Source organism: Diabrotica virgifera, chromosome 9, assembly GCF_917563875.1.
Source record: "Diabrotica virgifera virgifera chromosome 9, PGI_DIABVI_V3a".
Classification (NCBI taxonomy): Eukaryota; Metazoa; Arthropoda; class Insecta; order Coleoptera; family Chrysomelidae; genus Diabrotica; species Diabrotica virgifera.
This window is the reverse complement of record NC_065451.1, coordinates 216,671,244-216,693,176: the sequence shown is the minus strand read 5'-3', so window position 1 is coordinate 216,693,176 and position 21,933 is coordinate 216,671,244. Positions and strand designations below refer to the sequence as shown.

Below are 21,933 nucleotides of genomic sequence, written 5' to 3'. Positions count from 1 at the left end.
CCAGCAAAAAAAACAAAACCGGACTTGTGTCCATTTTGCGAGGTTAAACCTCTGTTTCCTACACTTAATCAGCAGTTTTTACTGAGCTCTATGTCATTCTACTAAGTTTGGTTTCAAACATATCCAAATAATATACACATAAAACTTACATGAATCTTGGAACAGGGAAACCCTGGGCAGGACATATGAGATTCAGAGTCGAATTCATCTTATAATCTACCACGTCGTACTTTGATTTAGACGACACTTTCGGCAAAGTACTACTAATCGGTTCTGTTAAAAAAAAGTACAGTCAAATAGTGAATAAAATTGATTACCTTATAGTGGGGACAGGGTAAGCTTGAGCTGGGCAGAGGACAGTGACGCTATGTAAGGCCCTTGTTCTGAAGGCATGGCTTGTGTCCAGCGAAGGAAACTTTGGTTTGACAAAACCAACTGGTTCTACAAGAAACAATATGCGAAATTGAATTTTATTAGAGAAAAACTAGAGATCATCTTCATTTGTGTTTTAAATTCTTATCGTTAATGTCATTTGGCATTATATAATGCTAAAAATAAATATAGAGCAAAAAAATATTAATAAGTTCATTAATATTATTCTTTAATTTTTCGCATGCGAAAAATAATATTATATTTTTCGCCGGATCATTCCTATAGTTACCCACCTCAATTTCAAGTCAGCATTGAATTCAACCCTTAGTAATAATTCCTCCTCCCTATCTTTATCCCCACCCCTTTAGAAATACAGACATTCTTGGACAACGCAAAAGAAAACCGCTTTCTTTGATTTTGGTTTCCGTAGAGAACAGACGTTTTGTTCTCCTCTTCTTAGTGATAACCACTAGTTAACACGTGATAAAATAACGCGAATCGCTCTCTCTTAATTATTGGTTCTCGTAGACAACCGAGGATTTTTTGTGGCTCTCTTGACTTACATCTACCATTGTGAAAAGACGTTTTTTATCTTCGCGACCGTCGTTTAACTTACACGCTTGTTTCTCCATTTCAACTAGTTAAAATGCAAAAGTGACGTGTACATGTGAATCCGCTAGAGACAAAAATCGTAAGAGACCATATGTGAACCCTGCTTGTATGACGACTACCAGTCCGAAAATGAAATAACAGTAGTATTGGTAAGCTTTTTCGAAAACTTGGTTTAGATGTTATTGTCTTATCATAATTAGCTCTCCTAATTATTGTGAACAACACCTCTGATATAGTCCTAATAGCAAATATTTACATGCCTTGTAATATTTTATGTTTTCCAAACTTGTGCAAATTTATGCAACCCACCAAATGGCCTTCAGGTTGTAACGTTACAAACGTCACATCTTTGATATTTTATTTTTAAATAATTATTTTACCTTATTTCCTTTAATATTTCATTAATCATTATCTTCTTCTATTTGGTTTACCCATTTTCCCCTTTAAAAATTGGTTGGCGCCCGTTCTATAATAGGCAACCCTATTTACATTGTATCATCTCTTGTGTTCCATGTTCGTTATTTCAAATTTCGGTCCAAGGTTCGTTGTCATGTCATTTTAATGACAGTGACAACCCCCATATCTCATTCTCAAAATGGAGGTGGAAATGTTTTAAAAGGCAGAGCAGCTTCAAAAATAAATCATTTTATTTCAACAAATCATCTTCCTCTTGGGGTGAGTTACATAAAGTTTTTTTTAATAATTTCTTACAGTCATTATATTCCATCCATACCTAGTTTCTTATAAAATTTTTTCTAATATTTTTATCTAACCTTCAAATGTTCAACAATGTGTTTGGTTTCTATATTTCTTTTTTCTAGTTCTGCACCACACTACAACATCTTTCGCTGCAGGGGCCTAGGGCCGAAGATCCGCCCAGGCCTACGAGAAGTCTACAACAGCAGTACCATTCGACATCAAGAAGTTACCATCGAGCCGAATACCAAAAGCCATAAGTATAATCCAGAATTGTTAGTTTTTGGCAAGAATTTGAATACATTTGTTAATGCAATTTACTAAATAATTTTATTTATTATATCTTTATGAACAATAAACATGATTAGTTAAAAATATTGTTTTGTTTGCTTCCATTCTAAATTTTCAGAGTTCATTTCTAAGATTAGGAAAAGACGAACACACACCTTGAGAGACTGAGCTAAGCTGAGGGTGTAACGATGGCTATCTTGGATGATTGAGCTAATATTTTCGAATATTATTCCAATTAGCTGAGGTAGTCCATCGCTTATTCGTTTCAAGGTCTTCCCAGATTTATAAAGAGACAACACTGCATAAAAACAAAAGAGAAACTAGTAACAGTATACCCACAAAAGCTAACGGGAAGAAAATGGGGTGCCTGTCCTGGCTTCTTAAGAAAAACGGCACAGGCACTGTGTTTTTCAACAGCTGAATATGCGTGCCCCGTTTGGAACAGATCGGCTCACACCAAACACATTGATACTGCGCTAAATGATACATGCAGGATAGTAACGGATGTAAAATTCAGGAAAAGCTTCCTTGGAACATTGCAGGATGAACCGCCTAAATATTTTGCTGTTTAATGAACCGGCCAATCCCTAGACTTTGTGAAAACTATGAATAAGATAAGAACGGGGGTCGCTCCAGTCAAATCAACATGACAAAATGGGATAAAAAGACCAAGATGGTGTGTACTGTGACTGTGGAGAAATACAGAATATGGAACATCTTCTTACATGCAGAAACTGTTCTCATCGGTGTATCCTTGAAGATTTGTGACTCCCCAACAAAAAATGGAACTGGCGCATGGCGTAAGCGGATACTGGGCCAAAATTATATGAATGACATGATAAAGTAAGAAAGAAAAGTGTTTAGTTGTATTAACTATTGCTTTTATTGTCAACAACGACTTCGTTTGATAAGTTTCAAGGAAAAACGACATAATAGGATGATCTGTAGTCTAGCTTTTTTTTTATTTTAACTTTAAAGTTAGACATAATCAAAAACCTTTCATAATCCACGAATACAAAAATTAGTAGGTACCTATACGTCGTTTTTTCAGTTGTTTATTATACTCAACGCTTATTTGTGTCATACCCAGCTTTCGAGCCTTCAAATACTGCACCAATTGAAGAAATAAAAATAAAGGCTTAATTCAAGCTTAGTTAAATATTAAATCACGACAACCTGAACCTATGCCGAACATTTAGTGTAGGAAACAGAGATTGAACCTCGCAAAATGGACACAAGTACGGTTTTTTTTTCTGGTATATCAAGGGGTGCTTATTATGAGACTAACTTTTTCTTAAAAAATTCCGCCCCCTTTTCATCCCTTTAAAGGGTGTGTTGTTCTGAAGCTATTTTCTTGTGGCATTTTTATAATCAAGTATATTCAAATGGGAAATAAGCCACAATTTTACCTAAAAATGATTTTATTAACGTTTCGACGCCCCTAGACGGGTGTCGTTGTCAAAATATAAAATAATACTAAATAAACAAAAATGTTGTTGCTTAGTAAAAAATTCTTCTAATAATTTATTTAATCTGACTCATTTATATCGGCAATTCAGACACGTATTATACATTTCAAAGTAGACGACTTTAAAATGATATTGCCAATATTGAGGAGTTGCGTTCCTGGGACGACTTTACTAAAAGATAGTTCATTCGATTACATGAAATCAATCCCAACTCAAGAATATCCGCCACAAAAAATCATAGCATGTGATCTGTCTTTAAAAAGACAACCAAATGCAACGGTGGCACTGAAATTCTCGCGTTAGAGATTCCATAGTAAATCACGAGGGAAAACCAGGAAAAACCTCGTGATACTATCCCGACATCGTAAGTATTTGGGTTTACATTTAGTTTACTCTCAAAACTAATACCAAATTCTGACTTGATATTTTAAATTTTAAATAATACTAAAATACTAAATATGTACTAACTCGATATGTTACTGATTTACTAATTGTGGTATTTTCTTTCTATTGATTTCCTCCTTTAATATGGGTAACCACATCCTACTGCATTCTACCGAGGAATTTGCGATACAATTGGTTTCATTTAGCATAATTAGAGCCGCTTCTTTGATTTTTCTCTTTTTACTATCTGCTTCTTTTAGGACTATACTTGAATCTCTCCACTGAACTCTATGTTCATTATCCCATGCGTGTTGACATATTTGAGATCTATCAAATTCTCTATTTTTTATATAAGACTGATGTTCATTTACTCTAACGTCTAATGGTCTTGACGTTTCACCTATATAAAATTGTTCGCATTCACAAGGTATTTTATAAATACAATTCTTTGTTCTTTCTTGTTCACTGTTAGGTTTAGTTTTAGATAGAATATATCTCAATGTGTTTGTTGTTTTGAATGTTGTTGATATGTTGAATTTATTTCCTATTGTTTTAAGTTTCTCGGATAGTCCTTTTACATATGGTATTGATATTTTCCTCGTATTATTTCTTGTGAATGTTGTAGGATCCCTTTCTAAGTTGTTCTGTTCCATTCGATCCAATCTTGACAATTCCTTATTTATAAACGATATGGGATAATCATTTTTTAATAACACATTTAATAACATAGATCTCAAATATGTCAACACGCATGGGATAATGAACATGAGTTCAGTGGAGAGATTCAAGTATAGTCCTAAAAGAAGCAGATAGTAAAAAGAGAAAAATCAAAGAAGCGGCTCTAATTATGCTAAATGAAACCAATTGTATCGCAAATTCCTCGGTAGAATGCAGTAGGATGTGGTTACCCATATTAAAGGAGGAAATCAATAGAAAGAAAATACCACAATTAGTAAATCAGTAACATATCGAGTTAGTACATATTTAGTATTTTAGTATTATTTAAAATTTAAAATATCAAGTCAGAATTTGGTATTAGTTTTGAGAGTAAACTAAATGTAAACCCAAATACTTACGATGTCGGGATAGTATCACGAGGTTTTTCCTGGTTTTCCCTCGTGATTTACTATGGAATCTCTAACGCGAGAATTTCAGTGCCACCGTTGCATTTGGTTGTCTTTTTAAAGACAGATCACATGCTATGATTTTTTGTGGCGGATATTCTTGAGTTGGGATTGATTTCATGTAATCGAATGAACTATCTTTTAGTAAAGTCGTCCCAGGAACGCAACTCATCAATATTGGCAATATGATTTTAAAGTCGTCTACTTTGAAATGTATAATACGTGTCTGAATTGCCGATATAAATGAAACAGATTAAATAAATTATTAGAAGAATTTTTTACTAGGCAACAACATTTTTGTTTATTTAGTATTATTTTATATTTTGACAACGACACCCGACTAGGGGCGTCGAAACGTTAATAAAATCATTTTTAGGTAAAATTGTGGCTTATTTCCCATTTGAATATACTTGATTTTAAAGGGGGTAATTTGTGGTTTTTGCGAAACGTAACTCTTTCTGTACGTTTTGCAAAAAATTTACTTAATAGTAAAATGAAGAAGACTATATTTCCTACTATTTATTTCCCGACAGCATATGTCTATCACCCACCGTTTAGCGGGGGTGGCGCCCCAAAGTTTTTAAGTTTAAAAAAAAAATTATTTTTCCTTAACTGTAATGAAAATGAAGAAGAAACCCTGGGGAGATTAATCACAAGTAAGTGTCTGACTTTTTGGTATAGGTTTCATTTAAGGGCAATTGCCCTTTTTTTTAATTACAGGGTGTTTTAAAAAATCCCTTTTTATACCATCTGAACCGCTTATGCTAGAGTAAAAAAACTTTCAGCGATTATCTATGTACTGGTGTTATTTACAAATTTCTATAATGCACCCCCATTTTTTTTTTCGGAACCACCCAAAAAAAAAGGAGAATTAATAAAGAAAGTGATTTTCTTGGAATCCTTCACACACCATGCCCTTTATTAAAATGCTTCATATATCATTTTGTGCACATTCTTATTACCCATGCATGGACACCAAAAGCGATTTCTTAATGCAACCCCTGTAGCAAAAAAAATAAAAAAAGAGGGGGTTGAAAAAAAAAATTTTTTTTGCTTTGACCCATATGGAGATATGCTCCATCAATAGGGTTTTTCATAAATATATATGATTCTTGCAACATCCCTGCGGAAACTACCCCTATCCCTTGGAGAGCAAGTTTTGACGATTTTATAACTACCTATGATTTTTTTTAAACAAAACTTATACAGAATTAAAGACCACTATTTTCTCTACAAATAAGGCCCTATGCATTTTTTTCGTATAAGCAACCGTTACGGCACAGTGGCGCCGTAAACCTCAGAAATGCTTTGGCGGGCTCCAGTTTTTGTTTTTTTTTTCGTCACCTATTCATTTTATGGATAACGTACTTATGGAAAATAAAAGAATACACTGTCTGCTACACATTATGACCTATGCATATTTTATTTTCTTTGCACCCCAAAGCCACGGTGGTGGCCCAAAATCAATTTTTTAATATTTTCTTTTGCAGGGAAAATATGGGGGTGCATTAGACAAATTTGTAACACTAGTACATGGATAATCGCTGAAAGTTATTTTACTCTAGCATAGGCAGTTCAGATGGTATAAAAAGGGGTTTTTTAAAATGTAACACCCTGTAATTAAAAAAATTGCAATTGCCCTTAAATGAAACCTATACCAAAAAATCAGCCACTTATTTGTGATTAATTGCCGCAGGGTTTCTTCTTAATTTTCATTACAGTTAGGGGAAAAATATATATATTTTAAAACATCTTATTTAAAAAAATTGTCAACTTTGGGGCGCCACCCCCGATAAACGGTCGCGGTGGGTGATAGACATATGCTGTCGGGAAATAAATAGTAGGAAATATAGTCCTCTATATTTTACTATTAAGTAAATTTTTTGCAAAACGTACTAGGTCTGGATCCCGCGTATGAAAAAAAAGTTGATTAATAGCAAGCTGAAAATTTGTCAATAGCTTAAGGGTGTCTAGTCGGATAAACTTTGATATATGGGAACACTGTAACAGGGGCAGTTTTAATTGTGGAACAGGTTAAAAGTTTGGAACGGTCAGAACACGAAAATGACACATCTATTTTGTCCGACAGAACAGACATAAACTCTCCAAACAGAGATTAAACTCTCATGCAAAAATCAGACTGCTATTTATTACCTGTCATAATTGCTGTAATTTGACATATTCTACATGTTCCACTCATTAAAACGCCAATTTGGTGATAAATAGCAGTCTGATTTTTGCATGAGAGTTTAATCTCTGTTCGGAGAGTTTAAGTCTGTTCTGTCGGACAAAATACATGTGCCGTTTTCGTGGTCTGACCGTTCCAAATTTTTAACCTGTTCCACAGTTAAAACTTCCCCTGTTCCAGTGTTCCCATATATCAATGTTTGTCCGACTAGACACCCTTAAGCTAATAACAAATTTTCAGCTTGCTATTAATCAACTTTTTTTTCATACGCGGGATCCAGACCTATACAGGAAGGGCTACGTTTCGCAAAAACCACAAATTACCCCCTTTAAAGGGATGAAAAGGGGGGTTCCGGGGCGAAATTTTTTAAGAAAAAGTTAGTCTCATAATAAGCACCCCTTGATATACCAGAAAAAAAAATAAAACCGGACTTGTGTCCATTTTGCGAGGCTCAACCTCTGTTTCCTACACTAATTTGTGAACTGCTTGTAGTTGTGTTAAAGGCGAAGCATAATTTCATTTATGCATTAAAGGCAAAGCATAGTCATCTTGGTCAAGAATAAACTGTACCTGTAGTTTGGAACAGGGAAAGACTGAGCCGGGCACATCAAACTCAAGCTGATGCCATGCTTCGACTCAAGAGTTTGAATCTTTGAGCTTCCAGCAGACAATCTTGGAGCGACACTACCAACTGGCTCTATTAAAACAAAGGGAAGCGTTAAAAGAAAATCATGGATATCAAAAGTGTTTCAAATAATCTACAGACTACTTGATATCCATGAGTTTCTTTGGAATGGTGGCATTTCGTGTAAAAATTCAGTCTTACCTGAATTTTGGAATCGGAAAGGCTTGTGACGGGCACAGCATAGTGGAAGTGGAGTATTGTTTGGTATTAACGACCCTGCTTTCGTCCCCAGATGTTAGTTTTGGGGCTACAGTACCAATAGGTTCTAAATAAAAAAACTTTGAATTAGGAAATAGAAAAGTGTAAGGGTGAGGTGGTGTCGAGCAATTGGCACATGAGTTTTTTATAATAACGTATCGCGTTATGCGATGTATGTAACTTAAGAATAACTTGTTGCTTTTATTGCCTTTGTTTAAGTGAGGCTGTTAACCCAGATATTCCTAATGATCTATATGTAGGACTTTTCAAGTTTGTTCAAGCTTGTCACATTTTACTTGTATGGTTAGTATAATGTTTTACGTAGCAGAGAATAGACTAGTACTAGTACACTCGGTTTGTGAAGTTTTAGTTTGTCGAAAATGAGCGAATACAAATTCAAATTTGGATGCCAAGGCAATCAATGTTTGTCGCATGTACATTTTTGAGACCTTGAAGATCTAAATATTGACAAAATCTATAATTTGGTTCGATTTAACTTCCGGTTCTACTTCATAGATACCTAGGAACTAAATATAACTACCTCATTAAGGGTTTCCCTTCTAACAATAACTTTCATGGTGCCGTAGTTTTTATAAAGTTAATTTCCAGTATTTGCTTCAATTTTATTAAATAAAAGATCATAAACAAAAATTTAGAATAGATTATGGATAACAACTAATACTTATTTCTGTTCTAGTGTAATAAAAGGTAATATAATAATGCTCACATATTTGGCTAAGGTAGATTGATCCTGGTAAAGAACTTCTTAAAAATAATTGTCCCAGTTTCATAATATAGCCGTAAAATCAAGTGGTATCACTAGTAAGAGGAACGATTTGATTATTTTATCAACAAAACTACAATAGACAAACAACAATCGGTTTTTCCCTAGACCTTAACACAATCAGAGTCCATACACACGATAAGTCCCAATCCGCTCTCACTACATTACAGTCAAAATTTATAAATAAAAACTCAGATTTTGTTTCATACAAAAAATAGCATTCAAAAATTATGAAAGAAAATCACAGTGATACATTCATTTTTGGGATAATTTTAACAAAAAAATATGGTTAGCACACTTTTTATGCTAGCAAAAATATTATGTCAGCGGAGCAGATTCTTATTGTACGTAGAGCGCGAGATGTGAATGTCCTAACTGAAGATGTGAGAGTGTATTTTACGGCAAAGAACTGGCAATTTATAGAGATCTTAAACAAGGGAAGAATTAACGAACTTTTTTTATGGTTTTCTAGTTTATAAAAAAATCAATAAAATGTTTTTTATGATCGACTATTAAGAAACGTTTTAGTGAAAATAAAAGAATAAAAAATACAGGTGTAAATAAAATATAATATATATAAATATAATATATATAAATATAATATATAAATAAAATATATAGTGAAATCTAACGCTGAATCTCGGACAATAACTTTTAAGGTGTACTATAAGGTGTACTATACGTCGATAACATTCGACCAAGAACGAACGAAAGACACTTACCTCATGAGAGCACCTCGACTTCGCCCAAAACATGGTCTTGGGCAAGGGTACCCAAACCAAATCATCAAAAATACATAGCATGCTAGCCTAGTCAAGTATTTAAGCAAACCACGGTAAGGATATGGATGATTTTTGGAAAAGAGGAAAGGTACTATCGTCAATAACACTTCGTTTTAAAGAATATATTTATATATCGTAGATTGTTTTTGAATTTTGGTTTAATTTTGAAAGTGCCCGTTTAAGAAGCAAGGGTACCCTATCCCAACATTCAGGTAAATTTTAGGAACGTTGATTAAAGATGTGGCATCTTTTATCAGCGTTTTTAATTAAAAATGTATTTGAATCTACATAAAATAGTGTTACTCAAAATTCTCGAAAATATGCATAAACAGAATTGTGATCAAGGTATTTTACATTATTGTTAATAGAATATCTTAGCAATTATTGTTTCAGTACACAAAAGAATATCTTAGCGTTTTAAAACTAAGGAATTCCACATGAAATGTTTTCTCTTAAAATAGTAGATTAGGAGAATTATTTTCTTTTTAATTCTTGTCGAATAAACTTATAGAAGTTATTTTTTCTCGCCTCATTACTAGATAGATGATTTGGTACTAAGGGGGACAAGTAAAGGGAGTGTAAAACGGTATTTAAGAGCAATACATGATGCCATATCCTGATTGATGCCATCACTTAGCCTCTCACAAACCCAATGGTCGCCAATACAATGGCTAATGAAACAAACGGATGGATCTCACAAAGACGAACTCAGCAATAAAAAATGGACATGATTATGGATTTAAAATTTGGAACCTGGAATGTGCGAATCCTCTTAAAGGCAGGATCTATAATAAGTATGCCAAAAGAACTTAGAAAACACGGAGTTGAAATACTGGTACTGCAGGAAATCAGATGGAAGAGCCAGTGAAATTCATAGAAATAAAGTATCACTATACTACTCCGGAAACAAAATGAGACAAGGTGAAAGAAATAAATTGCACCATAAGACTCAAAGGTAAACTGCATAACCTGACAATGGTTAATGTATGTGCACTGACGGAACAGGCTGATAAAGACGAGGTTGAAAAATATTCTATGGGGAACTACAGGAAGTATGTGATAGAATCGAAAGACACGATGCTGTTATAACAGGCGATTTTAATGCTCATCTGGGTAAAGAAAAACTTTTGAGAAACATAGTTTGCATACTGAAAGCAGTCAAAATGGACTGAGTACTGCACAATTAGCAGCAGTAAATTATTATATTAGGTTTGTTCTAGCAAACAGTCAAACTAGTCAGAAACCGTCAGCAAACAGTTGGTCAGTGAGAAAACATAAAATACAGTCATCCCCTCTACTCGCGCTGGTCCACTATTCGCTGATGGTTTCAAACCGTTTGAAACTGATGCTAGAACAAACCTATAGTTGTCATTAACAAAAGTGGCAAATAGTCGAATTAAAAAATGGAATCTTGAAGGAGATTCAAAAATTGAACAAAGAAATAAGAATATTCGAATGCTCCCCAAATAAAACTCAACGGAACCAGATAGGAAGATACTGTACTGTACAGGAGGAATGGTGATAATTAAAAACAGTAGTAACGGAATATGCAGAGAAAACTGTCGGAAAAGCCAAAGTACGATGATGAATGCAGAACTGCAGTAGAGGAAAACAGGCAAGTTGCAAGACCATGTGACCATGTAAGCAAAAAGTGAATATCGCTGTGTTAGAGATGGACTAGGAAAAAGACAATTATAGAGACAAAATCAATTTGAAAATCCCAGTATATTATAGAGATGCGTACTCGTAGACCCATGTATACTGGACGGTAAAAAGAAACCAGAATAACTAATGTATGGTTCAGAAACAGGAATGCTATGGTGAATAATAAATTTAATATGAAGAATCATTAGATCTAGAGCTTCTTATAGGAACAGAAGAGAAATATAGAAAAATATAAAAAGAGAAAAATATATCTATAATGTGAGTTAATAAACGTATGATTCAATATACAAAATAATGAATACAAATGATGCTTTTTTCATATAAAAAATAATTAAATATGCACGTCAAAACAAAGTAAAAATAACAAGTTCTTACAAAAACAAACAGAACTTTTTCATTAACATTGAACTTGTCTTTTTGTAATTAAAAAATATAACAATACTGTATTTTCAGCTCCGAGAATTTTGAGTTAACAAATAATGAGTCACTCATTGTTTTGCGATTAGTAAAAATTATTCAGATGCACAAAACAATGAATGAACTAAACAAAACACTTTTGGCTACTCGAATAATAATTGTATATTTTACTATGTACGGATTTGTATACGAATATTATTTTTTGTTAAATACTGATTGATCTTTGTAGTATAAAACGACCGATTGCAATTGATTAAAAACCACTTAAAATAAAAAAAAAATATTTTTCGTGTCAAATTTTATAATAACAGAAAATATTCAGGTGTCAATTGTCTATTTTAGCTTTTACGCCAGTTAACTGCACTCAATTGGGTTATTTTTGGTTCGTCAGAGCTTTTAGTTTACTACACACGCATAGAAAAAGTTAATTAAAAAAGTGTAAACCGTCACATACAGTAAATTTAATAGTAATTTGATAAAAAAATGTATACACTGTAAAAATATAAGTACATATTATGTACAGTTGAGTCCCTGAATCTTTACCCGTGCGTCATCATTTAAAGCATACGAAATAAAAGTCGGAAATTTAAATTTACTAAACGCAAAAGCAAGTGACAGTAAGTGACTTGCTATTGCGTTAAGTAAATTTCAATTTCCGACTTATCATCGACTTATTTCGTATGCTTTAAAAATGATGACGCACGGGTAAAGATTCAGGGACTCGATTGTATATCAAAATTTAAGACATATTTTATATAAAGTTATCGGACTGTAAGCCAAGCCGCACACCAAAGAAACATGAAACGAAAAACATGAAACGAAAAATATGTTTCATGAAAAGAAAACACTGCTAAAAACATCTCAAAGTCCGCCTACTAATGAAACGAGTGTGATTCATGCTCATGACACATTTTTATTTTCGGAGAGTCTCATAAATGGCCGGATATATATTTGTTTAGCAGTGGTTTATTTCCATGAAACGTAATTTACGTTTCATGTTTCTTTGATGTGCGGCCGGGCTTAGAGTATAAAAACACTCCCTGTGATATTACATTTTTGAACCCCGTGATCCATTTTCCACCTTTTTATGCCTATTATTTGTTAATACTTACAACGAATATTTTACTGTGCAAAATATGAAGAACAAAAGTAAATTGCAAATTATATTGTTGTTTATTGGAGTAAGTATTAGAGCAAAATACTTTCGTACTTCTTATGTTGCACACTAAAATATTCGTTGTCACGATAATCCAAAACAGTCGTATATTCGTGGAATACACCATACTGCAATTAAATATACACATTCCTAAATATTTTAATCTTCCCACTCAAACCACCCTGACCCCCAATGGTCGGACCCAGAAAACTTTAGAAATTGTCCGTTTTTACTCCGTATAACAACGTAAAAAACACATAGAATTTGATGATTGATGACGAAGATTTCGGTACCACGTGATAAATCGTGACTTTTGAAAAAAAGATACTTCATCTTTCAACTTTCACACTGTTAACTGGTCATTCATTTAATGTTAGTACATAGTTTGTAATGTAAAATTATGATTCTTACGTCTCTATTATCTAAATGCTGCTTCTTGCAATATGGTTATGAGCTTATCATGTTGTTACTCGATCAAATGCCTTTTTTTAGTCGATAAAACAAATAAATATACATCACAGTTGACATCCTTGTAACTCTTCAGAAACACTTGTACAGCAATAGAGCCTCTCGCATGCCTAATGCATGGGGAATCCAAATTTTGTCTATGATACTCTTGTTAACTCATACTCATTTTCTACCCTATTTATCCATAAGTTGGAGAAATTCTGGACAAAATTAGGTAGGCCCTACAGCTTTACCATCCTTAGTTTTACTAATTGCTGACATGACTTCTTCGATGATAATCAGGAGTACAGTTTGGCATTCCTTGTCTTCAATGGTATTCTAGTTTTCATCTGCAAAAGTAATTACACATATTTCTTCCAAATGTCAAGTCTCTCTTTCACACTTAACAGTATAGTGTTGAGCCCTGATCTTGTCATCTTGCCATCCAAGATTTTTTCTTCATTTCTGGTGCTTAGAGGAATTTCTTTTGTATGTCTTGTTAAACTGTGTGGAACTTCTCAAACTCTTGGAGCATTACATCCGTTTGAATGACGATATTCAAGTTTTTCTGTATATACTGTTACACTTTATTATGCATGTTTGTCTTTAAGTAGCCTGATGTCTTCTTTTGGGTTGAGACTACGTCGAATCTTCTTTAGCTTGAGCTTAGTTTTACCAATCAGTGGGTTATGGTCTGACTTGTTATCGGTGCCTGGGTATGTCTTGACTGCTATTACCCTATGCCCTATGCTCAAGCTGGAGCAAAAGAATAACGAATGAAGCAATCTTGAGAATGATGAACACCTGACCACAGCCCTTACAACACAATAAATTATTAGTAATAAGAAAAACTGCATGTTTAGGGCATAATATATGGTATGAGCTATGGCTAGCTAAAATTATTAATAGAAATAAATATATATGGCAGAAGTTAACACAAAAAAAGAAATCGTTGCCGAGAAACATTAAATTATCAGAAAAACAATTCATCCACTAAGGCTACTGCCAGACAAGCGACAATTTACGGCGCTGTAAGAGCAGTAAAATAAAGCGGGAAAATGGATCCTATCCTACTGGAAATCCACTACACCCACCGTGGGACCCATTTTCGCGCTTCATTTTACTCTTACAGCATCGTAAATTGTCGCTTGTCTGGCCGTAGCCTAAGGAGGAGAAATTTTACCATGTCTGACATACACTGCAAACTGCAACGGTAAATGGAAAAATACCTGAAAAATAACTTAAACGCTTAAGCCACCCATACTGTGCGATACATACTAAATTAGATCTTATTATTTCATGCTGATACCAAAAGCAGGGCCTATTTTACCACTAGGCCCATGAGGCCCCTGCCTCGGGCCCGCATTTTAATGGGGCCCTAAAAGATCAACAAAAGAATATTTTTGTTGAAAAAACAAATTAAAATTTCAAAATTATTTAATTTTACGAACAGGAGATGATATCAAATTTGGTTAGATTTATATTCATAAACCATTCTTATCATAAAACTGCAATAAGAGTAGGTAGATTGCCTTGTTGGCATTTTAAAAATAAGCAAAATTTAATCACCCCTCCGAAAGATTAACAAGAGGTACGATTTACAAGAGGTATAGTCACGTATTTGTCATAATATTTATTCAAAATTCACTTTTAAATAATTTAATATAATATAGTTTGATGTTTGATGCCGTTTTTTTGCAAATATAAAGTATTGCTTGCTTGTATTAGTTTTCAGTCCTGTTCTTTTTAAGTTAACTCAACTAATCTATTCATTAATCATTACTAATCTATTCATTAATCAGTACCTAGTAGTTTTATTAAATTTCTTTGAACATTTATTTTTCTTAACTAAGTAATCGTTTCGTTATTATTATGAGTTACAAACATTTAAGTGGCAGTCAAAAACGAAAAAAAAAAACAAAAATCAAGAGAACAGGAACGGCAGGCACAAAAAGATGCAATATTATCATATTTTACGACCCACAACAGTGTGCAAAAAGGAAGTTCGTCCTCCCATCCTGTTCTTCTTCTTCTACGGCACTACAGCCCAAATTGAGCCTTGGCCTCCTTTATTTTTCGCCTCAAGCCTTGTTTATCTGTCGCTGCTCCTCTCCATACATGGACTCCAAAAAATGCTTGTGCATCGCTGCTTACTGTGTCTTCCCAGCGCTTTCTTTGCTTTCCAACCGGTCTCTTTCCCTGCATCCAAGCGTTCAGTGCTCTTTTTGGTAGCCTAGCCTCTCCCATTCTTATCACATATCCAGCCCATTGCAATCTTTGTATTCTGATGAAGTTTGACAGGGATGTTTCCTTATAAAGTTGATAAAGCTGGTTGTTGTACCAAATTCACAGGTCCTAGTTTTCTCCTCAGTACTTTACCTTCGAATGTGTCGAGTTTGTTTTTGGATGTTTCTTTCAAGATCCATGCTTCACTATCATAGCATGCTATTGGTCGAATTAAGGTTTTATAGATTCTCATCCTTGTATTTCGGTGGACACTTTTAAACCGAAATATATGGGAGAGGGCAAAATAAGCTCTGTTTGTCTGTGTTATTCTCCTCCGTATTTCTCTATCTTCTTTCCATCGGCATATATTTCTACTTCCAGGTATGTAAACTTTCCGACCCTTTCAATGTCATCTTCATGTATAATGTTTTGTGGAACTATATTTCTTCTAGTCTGTATCATTATTTTTGTTTTTTTCTGTTAATTTCCAAACCTAACCTTTTCGTTTAACATACTCTGCGTATGTTGCATGTGCTCGTGTTGATGTTCTACTCATAATATTAATATCATCGGAATAAGCGGCCAGTTGAACGGTTCTGTTGGTCAGTAGGTTTCTTCGTCCAGTCTGCATTTGCCTAATCGCATACTCCAATGCCAGGTTAAACAATGTTGGGACCAGCCCATCTCCTTGCTTCAATCGCTGCGAGATTTTGAAAAAGTCTGTCAGGTGCTTTTGTGCTCATACACATGCTTGAGTTTTATTTATTGTGTCATTAATGAGCTTGTGGGGTATTGCGAGTTCAGCCAAAGTATAGTCTCTTCCTTTCGACGAAATCGTATGCCTGTTTGAAGTCTATAAACACGTTGTGAACATCAATGTCGTGTTCCCATGATTTGCTAAAGACCTGCTTGACTGCAAATATTTGGTCCATTGTCAATCTTCTCCGTCTGAAGCCCGTCTGAAACTCTCCAATAATATTTTCTGCTAGTGGTTGCAGCCGCTGGTTTATAATATACTTACGTGAGGACTTTATATTATGCTGTACATAGTATAGAGAAACTCCACGGTAGTTTTTGCACTTCAAACAATGTTTAATTATTGAAATATAAATTTTATTTACGAGTATTGCAATATTAAATATTAAAAATTTTATTAATTAAAAATTGCAATCTTACAAATTTAAATTTTTGGTGCAACTATATTTCTATTAAATAAATAATACATTTTTATTAGGGGCCCGAAAATTAAATAGTGCCTCGGGCCTGATTTAAAGTAAAATAGGCTCTGACCAAAAGGCCCATATAACTGCAGTAAACTGTCAACATGTCATACATGTCTGAATTATAGTCTCGATTTTATGGCATTTTGTAATCGACAACACAAAACACATGTAACTTTTCCGTTGCTAAACTCCGTGTGTGTTTGAACTTTATGTCTTATTTACATTAATTGTAAAAGTGCGTCTGTTGTTTTAATTACATAGTTAATTAATCGTTTTATCTCGGCTTGGGTCATTGTTACGAGCCGGATATGACTCATACGCTATAAACTATATAATATGCTCGTAAAAACATAGTACTCATATTTGTGACAAAATCCGTTTTGTCGCATTTGTGATTTATGTTTCTCGTTGTGTTTTATGATCTGGTAAGTTACACGTTTGTGACTGCGAAGAATGGTGTTAAGAGAAGAATCTATTATACCCAGCCAACGCACGAAACTGTTTTCCTGTGACATATTTTATTTAAATATTAATAAGACTAATATGTAGTTGGATATTCGGCTCCATTCATGCTCCGACTTTCTATCTTACTAGCGCTCCAACTTCAGTCCTTATAATATGTACTACATAGTCCCTATATTTCAACGATGGTGTACATTGCTCAGCCAAAAAATATAATAGAGTAGTTGTAAAATATCTCCACTACTGGGAAAGGTGATTCCATATTTATCGAATTCTTCAATATTGTTTTCAGAACAGTAATTTGTATTTTAAGGACTACTTTTGGAAATTGAAATGACATAAAGTAGTCATCACATTATATTAAAAGATTTCTTATAAAAACATGTTCACATTTATCTAACAATAAAACACTGAAAACATTTGTTCTCTATACTTCCACAAAATTTATTACAACTATGTGACTACAGCTGCTTCGGCAGAGTGCCTTTCTCAAGTAATTTAGATTACTATGGGATTGCCTTTTTAAAGTCTTTAACTGAAGAAGTTGAGGAGTGGGGAGCTGTTATATCTGTATTTTTCAATCTATTAATTTCCATAGATTCTAATAAAGATAGCTTAAGGCCTTTATTTTGAATATGCAGAATTTGAAACTATTCATTAAAAGAATGATTATGATCTAGAATCTAGAAGGTGAAGTGCGTATGTAGAAGTGTCTGTTTTTCTATTGTTGAAAGGCCTTTTGTGTTTTGCTACCCGTTTGTCAAAGGTTCTGCCAGTTTGACCGATGTAAGTTTTCGGACAGTCACCACAAGTTAGTTTGTAAACACACTCTGTAGTTGTTTTCTCTTTCGGCTCTTATTGTTCTTAATACATTTACTTAAGTTGTGTTGAGTTCTGAAAGCTGGTGTTATTCCTTTCTTTTTTATGTATCTGGCTATTTTTGTTGTTATCTTGCCAGTATATGTGATAGAGCAGAAGGTACTGGGTTCTTTCTGTGGTGGTGGATAAACTAATTTCAGGGCTTTCTTATGGAGTTTTTGGTTTAAAATTTTGTTAATTGTCTGTTCGTTGTAGCCATTGTTTACTGCTACTTGTTTATTGATGTTCAGTTCTATCTCGAAGTTATTTTTTGACATGGTAATTTCTGTCAGTCTATGTATAATGCTATGGTAGGCTGCTAATTTGTGTTGTGTAGGATGGGATGATGAATTGTGTATACAGTCCATCTAATTTACTTACCGTTGCACGTCATTATCTACGCCAGACATCTAAGTTGACATAGTTGCCAAAGTATAAAAAAATCCTGAATCCATTTTAAATCAAATAGATCACATAATTATTGTAAATGTGGATTATACAACAAAACAAATTAATATTCAATGTAAATAAGTAAAAACTTAAGAAATAGACAACAAGAATTAAGTTATAGTCTTTTAAGATTTGCAGTGCAAGCGTTTTTGCACTGCATTGTTAATAATTAAAAAACGGCTCCGAACTCTTGGCAGAAGCCGGTAGGTTTCTTTGTATATGTCTACAATAACAACTAAAAAAGTTGTCAGATACCTCGATTATTCCAAGTCGTGATAAAATTAGGTGAAATTTATATTTTATAGTAGAGGATCTTTTTAGAGTAAAGTAAATAAAAAACAGTAGATAGATATAATAAAACAGATACTTATAGTAAAGAATATAAACAAATATGAAGTGTCATCACCGCAACTGTCAAATAAATGTTACCAATTTATTCTAAAATGTCACCTTCGTTTGATTAGAGGGACAGTGTGTTCCGAACAAATGTGCTTCATAAAAACGCTTTATAATCCAATTATACAAATTAAATGCAACATATTATTGTGTATTTCTTTAGGTTAACATTAATAGAAATCTTCAAATATTATTTCTACTCGTATATATTAAAATATGTCTAGTGGCTGTAATTCCAGTGGACTCGGCAAAGTGATTCTAAAAAGGAACAAACCTACCGAATAAATATTTCGTGTTGGTATCATGCGAGGTCACAGGCTATGACGCGGATGACGTGCAACGGTTAGTAAATTAGACGAAGTATAGTTGTGTCAGTATGGGTAGGTTTATGACATACGGAGAACTCATGTTTGTTGTGTAGTCTGGTAATCCTTACATCTAGAAAGTTTATGGACTTATTCTGTTCGTAAATTCAATATTACTATGAAGTGAATTAATGTATGATAGAAATTGGTCAAGTTGCCTGTTAGTTCCTGTAAAGCATACTAGTATATCATCCACGTATCTCCATCAATATAAGAACTGTTTAAGTACGGGATGTTTAGAAATTGTTGTTTCAAGCTGGTTCATAAATATATCTGATAGCAGTGAGCTTAGAGGATTACCCATAATAAGTCATACACTGTTGTTTGTGTATATTTGATTATTGAATTTAAAATAGTCTTGATTTATGCAAATTTCAAGAAGGTGTAAAATTTCCGATGCAATGATCGGATTTGTACTATTATGGTCTAAAAGATTTTTAACTAAAACAAAAGTTTCTGTAGGAGAAACACTAGGAAAAAGATTTTTTACGTCAAATGAGATTAGCCCGGAGTTGTTGGGCAATTGAAAATGTTGTATTTTATTAACTAGTTCTAGTGTATTTTTTACGGTGAATTTAGGTGAAAATTTAGTGTATTCTGTAATAATATCTGATAGTTTTTTTGAAAGTTTATATGACGGAGCTGTATAAAAAGAAACTACAGGCCTTATTGGGTGGTCAGGTTTGTGTAGTTTAATAAAAGAGTATAATTTAGGAGGTTGTAACAAATGTATAGCAGAACACAAAAGGGCTTTCAACAATAGAAAAACAGACACTTCTACATACGCACTTTACCTTCTAGATCATAATCATTCTTTTAATGAACAGTTTCAAATTCTGCATATTCAAAATAAAGGCCTTAAACTATCTTTATTAGATTCTATGGAAATTAATAAATTGAAAAATACAGATATAATTCTGAATGACCAACTCGAGACTAACAGCTCCCCACTCCTCAACCTCTTCAGTTAAAGTCTTTAAAAAGGCAAAACCATAGTAATCTAAATCACTTGCGAAAGGCACTCTGCAGAAACAGCTGTAGTCAAGTCACATAGTTGTAATAAATTTTGTGGAAGTATAGAAAACAAACGTTTTCATTGTTTTATTGTTAGATAAAATGAACTTCCATCAAGTAACGGTCGAATCCATCAATTATATTCACATTTCTTCTTCAAACGCGCAAGATACAGCGCAGAATAATAGGTTTCGGTTGGACTGCGTTTGGTAAACTACGGAAAATATGTAAAACTGATATGCCCATATGTTTGAAGACAAAAGTGAATGAACAGTGCGTATCGCCAGTGATGAAATCTGGAGCAGAGACCCGAACATTGACGAAAAGGTGAGCAGAAAATCTAGTAGTGACCAAGGGGGCCATGGAGAGAGCCATGCTAGGAATCACAAGGAAAGACAGAATATCACATAATACCATCAGATAAAGAACAAAAATCAATCACATAGTAGAACAGGTAGCCAGAGAACAACGAACACTGTGTTCGTTGTTCTCTGATGTAGCAAAGTAGAAAAGGAGTGACGATATAAAGAGAATTGCCAGGAACTGGATGATGGTAGCTCAAGATAGGGAGAGGAGACTTAAAGGAAAACTCTGTTCAGCAGTGGACGAGACCGGTTAGATGATGATGATGCTACTAAGCTGATTAGGCTTATTTTTCCTGTATTCAACTCTTTTATATCACTAATAATTTACTAATTAATATTTTTTTATTTTTTTAATGGCCTTGACATAGCCAATTGACCAGACTACAGGTACTAATTAATAGAACCATTTATTAACGTTTTCACTCTGTTAGCAATATCTTGATAAATTTTTCACGTTGTAGAATATTTTAAATGAACATGCAATAGTGCAATGGAAATGCTTGTCCATTGTTTATCCAGCAAAATGGAATACTTAAACATTGTTTATACAAACATCGATAACCTTTGATAACAAAAAATAGGTTTACATTTTTTTCAATGTGAATTAATTGGTTTCACTTTTACAAGCGCTTTTTGTTTCATGTAAAACGATTGAACGTAATGAGGATGATAAGGATGAAGTAATGTTATATGAGCTGTATTTAAAATACTTTCCTGATTGTTTTAGTCGAACTAATTATTAATCGTATAATTAACTCAACATATAAATACAACATATATATGTATTTTGTTTAAAAATCATTGTAAATACTAGTAACAATTATTGTTTATGTATATATGCCTAAAGATGATAGATACCAATGATGTAGCAGTGTCGAAATTGAAATATGAACAACATAGAAAAAGTAAGTCTGATATATCTGAGCAAAGAAGGAGCCAATAAAAAGAAGAAATGGATGACCAATGACATCTTAGCCATGATGGATGAAAGAAAATCAGTCAAAAAAAAAATAGGGAAAAAGAGAATAGGGAAAAATTCTTTTGTGAGAACGATTTCCTGAGTGGAAAACTAAACGTCAAACATCAATTAGTTTAAAATGTTATTTTTATTACACCAATAATTGTGGGTCAATTCCATATAAACATAATCAATTATTTGTTTATCCAATTTGCGAAAATACAATTTTTTGCAGCGATATAAGACAAAAAATAATAAAATTACAAGACTAAATGATAGAAGAAGAGCTGTTCTATCAAATAGTATCGTGAAAATATCGTAAAATTAATTTTGAACAAGGTTTAAA

The 21,933-nt window shown here is 33.4% G+C and overlaps 1 protein-coding gene across 1 annotated transcript in view; it reads right to left on the bottom strand.

Moving 5' to 3' along the window:
- The window catches only part of LOC114337166 (cell adhesion molecule Dscam2), a 477,141-nt gene that overhangs the window by 270,304 nt on the left and 184,904 nt on the right, over positions 1–21,933 (bottom strand). The window contains exon 5 of the mRNA XM_050660810.1: positions 150–273. Coding sequence (XP_050516767.1) covers positions 150–273 — 124 coding nt within the window. The remainder of the gene's footprint in view (positions 1–149; positions 274–21,933) is intronic.